Raw genomic sequence first — 7,340 nt, forward strand, 5'->3', positions numbered from 1 at the left:
TATACAAAAGATCACAAGAAGTTCTGTCTACTTCAAATGGGAATACCAAAGAAACAAATGTATAGAGAGAAAGTGTCCAATTACTATGTTAAAAACCTCATCTAAAATCTTGAACCGTTAGAAATGCCACATTTACTTGTTCATCTTCAATTTGTCTCCTTACTGTAGTTTGAAAGGTAGAACTAGGGAAAATCATCTTTCCTTCCTTATTACAACTTCCCTGAAGAGGTGATGGTGTAATACACTCGAAAGATAACATTTATGTTGATAAAGGATCTCCAAGGAGGAGGATAGCATGTGTGCTCTTCATTTGTTGGAAAATATCCAATACCGACACATTTAAGGACTCTAGAATCAAGTGTTTTGAAATTCCTAGAGTGAACAAAGCAGGAACACCCAAATACTTTCAGAAGAATAATATATTTATTCTGTTGGCAACAATGTGCTGTTACATTGAAATGACTGGGGGTATATCTGCCGCATCATGTAAAACTGTGCAAATTATTGAAGGCATCTTATCAAAGGCAAAACTTAACATGTCATAGCACTATTTGTAATAGTTGAATCACTGAAAATTAATACCAAGTCCATTTGATGAAAAAATCAATATTTCGGTCAGACTCGGTGGTAATGTAGAGCAAATACATTAGGGAATAGTTTTGCTGATGAATCTATTGAGTATGTGTATAAGTTACCTTTCAGATTTTCTTCACATGGTTCGGTAGCTTTAACTTTCATAGACAAATTTTCTGAAGTTCCATCCTGAGCCATCAAAGAAAAGTGATTCAATTTTCAATTATTCTACAAATAAGAAGTTAAGCAAATGTCATTGAGCGAACCTCATTATTAGAAGCTTTGACATCTCGAGGAAAAGGAATTTCTTGCAAATTTTGCATGGCATCTATTAGCATCCTTGTTCTAAATGAATACACCACTCTGTGTACTTTGGACGAAAATGCCTGGGAATGACGAAAGGCAATTAGTGATGGTCTCCATGTGACCTGAGCCTCCTAACCATCAAATTTAAAATATTTCGCTAGCAAGTTTGCTTCTTCATCACTTAATTTGTCCTAGAATGCAGACACCCATATAGGGTGAACATCTTTAGTGCTTTTTCCACAAGGAACAAGCTGTTGAATTGATAGCTTAAGAAACTGGACTTCTGGTTTTAAAATATGTGGAATCTATAATAAACAAACATACAAACTTAAGAATGTAATGGTTTCCATAAAGCTGGTGTGAAAATCAGTTGATATGGCATACCATTCTCGGACTGAAATGAAATAAAAAACTATTCATTCCCCCATTTCTCATCTCTTTGATAATTGTCTAGCCGCTTGTTTGCTTTTGCAAGTAACCTTTTATATTGTTCGCTTTGGTCCAGGCTTGAACAGTTTTCCTCAAAACACCTAATAATATTTAGGACTTTATTCATAGACATTCATAATCTCCCTCTTGAACGAAATTCCACATGATTCATCACTATTCATGGGCTAATTTGGAGATTAACTGTGTGCCACTCACATTATTCGAGTATTTATTACTACCAAGCCCACAATCTTCTTCTTTGTCTGTCGTCTTCAAGGTAAAGGTAGTAAACCGAACCATAGATAGACAAAGGAAATAATTTGGACGCCATGCCATCACTCCATCTTATTTTCCACCAAACCATTAGTTCTAATACCTTTTTTAGGGGTAAAACAACTTGAAAATACAAGCCCACATGATTTTTCCCAAAAGGCTTCATAGTATTACAGTATCCAAAATCTTACAAGTAGCTTCTTTTTCTTTGCTGCTTTTCACCTCAGAGTTTATTTGCACGCACCCAACGGGTACAATAGTTACTCTACTAGGATAGCGCCGACGACCAAGGCCACCATTTTCTGACTCCAGGTTACTAGAAGTTCTTGTAAGTCGACATCGTCCAAAATCCCCTTATTTTTTGCTGCACCACCATAATAACAAGCAAATACAGAGCTTTAGAATCTTAAAAACAAGATTCAATTCTTAGCTTATCCTACCATCTATACAAAAGATTACAAAAAAGTTTTGTCGTACTTCATATAGGAATACCAAAGAAACAAATGTACAGGGAGAAAGTGTTCAATTACTATGTTAAAAGCCTCATCTAAAATCTTGAACCATTAAAAATGCCACATTTACTTGTTCATCTTCAATTTGTCCCCTCACGTGAGGGCTGATTTTTTTTATCAGAACAAGCAAGTTGACAATGTTTTTCGGTGAATCGGTAAAGGTGAGACTTAGAACTCAAGGTATTTGCCTTTCTCAAACAGCAATACAACTACGCTTCAGTCCCACACAAGTTCATGTCAGCTATATGAAAGCCCAACTCATGTCATCATCCACTCGGACACCCATGAGCCGAGCTAGGATACCAGTCAGGGGTTACTAGAATTCTGCAAAACAGCTGAGGCGCAGCTCTACCATGGAAGAAAATATCAGAATAATGATAGCTTGAGCATTTCAAAGTATCAAACGGCACAAGTCACAGTTGTAATGACATCATAACATGAACGATAAAAAGCACCTGAATTTAAGTTTACAGACAAATACAATCTCCCCATCATGAACGTGCAGGATGATATAGGTGCAGTTGATAGTCGGATCAAGGATTTTAACTTGATAAGTTCTAGTTTTAAGGATCTTAGAATTGAACTCATTGTATGCAGTAAAACCAGAAATCTTGTATCTCATTTAGAAACACTGAAGAAGTTTAAACACATAAAAGATACAACTAACAGACCACAAAATTTTGCCAGAATGATTATACCATGGTACTGAAAATATTCAAAAAGAATGAAGAAGTTGCGGATAACCAACACGTAAACTTGTAACTGCAACATACACAATAATCTGTTGCGTCTTATATTTTTCCATAATGTTTGAGTTTCTTGGACTTAAGTTCCATAATGTTTGAGTAGCAGAAAAGGATAGTAGTGTGTAATTGAATTCCTCATCAATAAATCGATATTGTAAGATACTCATATAGTTTGAGTCTACTGCTAATTGTTCAACTACCTCATTTTTAAAAAAAATCGAACTCAAATCACACAAGTACTTTAGTAGAAACCCAAACAAACGAAAAATGAAAATATAAAGAAATTTCAGCCAAGAACCGTAGAACTATGATTATTGAAGCAATAAAAAATTTATTTGAAAGTAATTATGGAGCATACCTTTAAAATTTTTGCAGAAATTGCAATGGGGAGAATTCATAAGAAAACCCCAAAACTGAAGGAGAAGCGATAATGATATGCTTTTGAAATTTGGGATGGGTAATGCGAGTTGAGTGTTGCTGGGTTGTGGAGGGTGGGGGTGGGGTGGGGGCGGCAGGGGCATCAGGTTCGCGTCAGTAGCGGCTAAAATTTTTTAGGCAGAAAATGATTTCCCGTCTCATTGGAAAGTCATTTTCTCTGAATTGGAGGAAAAGAAGTTGCCTTGAAAAATATTTTCTCAATATTTTGTTATAATCAGATAAGAGAAAATTAGAAAATATTTTTTGAAATATTTTCTATCATACCAAACACACCCGCAGACTTTGACAAGGAAGGGGGAAAATAATTTTTGTCTTTATAAATTAAAGAGATACGTGTTTAGATAGAAGTTCAAATTAAAAAAAAAAAATTAAAAAAGTTGTTGATGTGTTTGATAAATAAATGTTGTTAAGTATTTTTTTATTGTCAAAATGATTTAAGTATCCTTAAAGTTGTTAACACCACAAATAAGGTGAATTATTTATAATTTTTAATTTTAAAATAAAATTTTGGAGCAAACTTTCAATTTATGATGATTCGTTGAAAACAAAAGAGAAAGATAAAGAGCACATTGGAGGAAAGAGACAAAGAAAAGCGGCAAAGAGAAAAAGAAAGAAAATTCATATATTTAAGGGCTATAAGTTCAGGGCATTGTTGAAATTACAAAAAAATATAAGTGATAAAAAGTTGAATATTTTGGTCAAACTTTAAATAGTTTTAATCTAAAAAATAAAAAACTGGGGTATCCAGCTTTTCACTTTTTATTTTTTAATTAATTTTTAGCCTTTTTAAGCATTTTTTAATTTTACCAAACACCTAAAAAAGCTAAAAAAAAATAGATTAAAAACTGATTTGAGCAGATTTTAATCCTATTCAAAGGGGTTCTGAACTAGACTTGTACACTTAATATGAAAAGTAGTGGCAAGTGGAGTCAAAAACCGAGTAGAGAAAAAGCCAAAGTCATTCAGAGGTGAGTCGGTGGATTAGAGATACTTTTCGTCGATCAGTTATAGTCGATAAAGACCGTATAACATAGGAATCCATATAGAAGCGGCTTGAGAAGTAGCTTGTCAACCAAGTCTACTAGTATATATTATTAGATAGGGAAGTTCATGTAAGTACGGGCCCAATAATAAGGGTGAACCTTATCATTTTTGTCATTGAAAGAAAGATGCTAAATAATAATATGTAAATATTCCATAGCAACATAGCTAATTTTTATTTATGAGCTATTTACGTACAGAAACTTACTAATAATATATATATAAACGGCTTGGAAAGTAGTTAAAGGTTGTCTTCCCAGATTACTGATCAAACCCACTTATATATATTACTACTAGATGGAGAAGTCCATGCAGGCACGGGACCAATAATAAGCGTGATTGTACATTGAGATGTTGATTGTCATTTAAATTAAAATGCAAAAACTTTATTTATGCAATCGACTATATGATATTGGTATAGGCAAGCAAAATCCATCTGTATATGTTATATCATGTAATAAAGCTGGCAGAGGCAATCAAAATGTGGCTGTACATGTCTCACCACCTGAGCGAACTTGGCCGCATTCAAACTTGGATAGCCTCTACCTGTGACAAAAATTTAAGAGCATTGAGAATTGAGAAATTTTAATAAAGGAGAGCAAGACCATTCTATTTATTTAGTAGATAGATGTGACAAACAAAGGGGAGCATGGGCAATATATTTACTTGTTGAGATTGAGATGCTATGGATATCGGAAATAAAATATAAATTTCTGTAGCTATACATATTTCAAATAAATTTCTCTTGAGTAGAATATTCCGAAGTAGTTGTTGGAATTTCCTATAATCTATATGTTAGACCTGTTGAAATGTGAAATAATGTTGAGACAATCAATTTACATGAATACGCGTGACAATTACAATATTTGTTACTTCTATGTATATGTTTGAATAACTGAATTCAGTAGAGTACTATAGAAAACCTAATTTTGAAAGTATTGTTACCTTTAATTTCTTTCCGCTGGTGTGAATGGCTCGATTTTCTGCTTCTTACCTGCCTCCCTAGAAGCCGTGGATAATGGTGATGTTGGAAAAATTGAATTTTCTGCTTCAGTAAAGGACGTCATAGCTAGCATACCAGGTTTTTGATCGTAAAATCTGAAGACTGACTTTTATAGCTGGAGCTTAAATAGTTTATGAGCGAGTTGGTGATTTATACGGGCAATATATAACGATTTTTGCTAAGTGAAAAAGGAAAAAGAGAGCATATTAAGTAGAAGTTTGCGTAATGTAGTATTTTTATTTATTGATAGAATAAAATTCTAATAAAATGAGTTTTGCCCGTTGTTAGTGATATGTATCTGTGTACCTAGACAACAACACTTTATATATTTATTCGACAGTTAAGAACAACAATTTTTATTCCAGTATTTTTGAGATTGTTACCATAATTATATCATTGGCATCCATGATATCAAGTTCGAAATAGCACCTGCGATTAAAATAGAAGAAGCACGACTAAAATGCATGGCAGATTTTTAAAATAAAAAATTAAAAAGTAGCAGTATCAAACTTTCAGTCGTGTAGACAGAGTCACACAGCGAATTTACTCGACTAAAAGAGAATATGCACATATCCTACACTTGCTGCAAGCACTTCAACGTCTCAGAAATCAGTATCAACGTGTAGATAACATGTAGAGGTTATAATTCAAATTCACTGATATCTAAGCAAATAACTTAAACAACTATGGGAGATGCAGGAAAATCAAACAACAAAGATTTTATATAGCTTTATATAAAACTGAAAATTAGATTTTATATAACTGAAAATCAAATAGCATGTAAAATTAGTCTCCAAATTCGAGATTTTATAGTTTTATGTTGTTTCTTGTCGTGAGTCGTGACAAATGGGGTTTTGGAGAAAGACAACCCAACCTAAGTAAAGTAGACGAGGATGGTTATCACTTTTCCTTTGGAATAGAAATCCAAACAAATTAAACTATTGTCATGTACACAAGTGCGTACAAACGTTAGTCATTTTATTTTTACTTTAGACAAATATTTATTTCCTCTAATGTCCATGCTTGCTTAATTTTTTTCATCTCCCATTTTAGGAAAAAAATTGTCTCAATTCTTAGTAAGAGTATTTTTTAAATTTTTGTATAGAAGGGAGGAAAAGAAAGTGGACAATAGAGAGTGTATATGATGCGGTAGTTGTAGTAGTTACCGGGAGACTAATACCCGGTGTAGCTTACAGTTGAAGCATCGAACCAATTTTTTTGTTTTAGTGCATACAAAGTGATTGCAGTTTGAGTAGACGAGCAAGTAAAATGACTGGGGATGATAAGAAAATGATACTCTGACTTCCACAGAAAAAGTTTGTACCTGCAACATTAATGTACTGTAACATTAGAAACTTCTTTGAAGATATTTGTGATAAAACTTTGAACTACAATTTTGAAGTGTCGATGTATTCATGCTTGGTTTGTGTTTTTTTTTCTAAAAGGGATGGTAACCCCTAAATTTAGTTGGTTGACTCATACTTTTGCTATTAGCTTTTACGTATACATTGTTGCATGACATAGATTTTTGCTTGTGTTTGTGTTGAATAAGTAAGGTTACTCATTTTTTCCTGGGAGCGAAAATAATTAGTACGTGTACATGTTATGGAATAAACTAACCTTAAATAATAATTCTGGAATGGTGGATATAGATTGTACTTGATCTTCAATAGGTGCAAGATTTAGTGAGGAGGGTGATGACGATGAGCTTCTTAAAGTGTAAGATAGAAATATTTGTTCGTGGTGCTTTACCCTGAAAAAGTTAGGTTAAATAGTGAAAATATTTTTATACAGCGTTATTGAGGGGGAGTAAGCTAATGTATACTAGTTCATCAGTGTAGTAGCCTAGATGTACTATGAATTTGTTAAGATCGTTGACTAATATCTTGTTGCCAATCTTAGAGTTGTGCATGTGAAAGGTTGAGAGCATTTTTAATTCAATACAGAAAAGGAAGAAGTAAAAGAAAGAGTTGCAGAGGATGGTATAACAACATACCAACGCCAGTAACGCCTATACGC

General features: G+C 33.4%; 1 protein-coding gene across 1 annotated transcript; it reads right to left on the reverse strand.

The window, feature by feature from the left end:
• Positions 1-695: 695 nt before the first annotated feature.
• Positions 696-3,370, reverse strand: LOC107878138 (the record flags this gene model as incomplete). Its single annotated transcript, XM_047415261.1, is given in 4 exon segments — positions 696-762; positions 840-959; positions 1,264-1,945; positions 3,198-3,370. Coding segments are annotated over 3 exon segments (238 nt in total), but the record flags the coding sequence as incomplete, so codon positions are not given.
• Positions 3,371-7,340: the final 3,970 nt, after the last annotated feature.

Source organism: Capsicum annuum, chromosome 7 (genome assembly GCF_002878395.1).
Source record: "Capsicum annuum cultivar UCD-10X-F1 chromosome 7, UCD10Xv1.1, whole genome shotgun sequence".
Classification (NCBI taxonomy): Eukaryota; Viridiplantae; Streptophyta; class Magnoliopsida; order Solanales; family Solanaceae; genus Capsicum; species Capsicum annuum.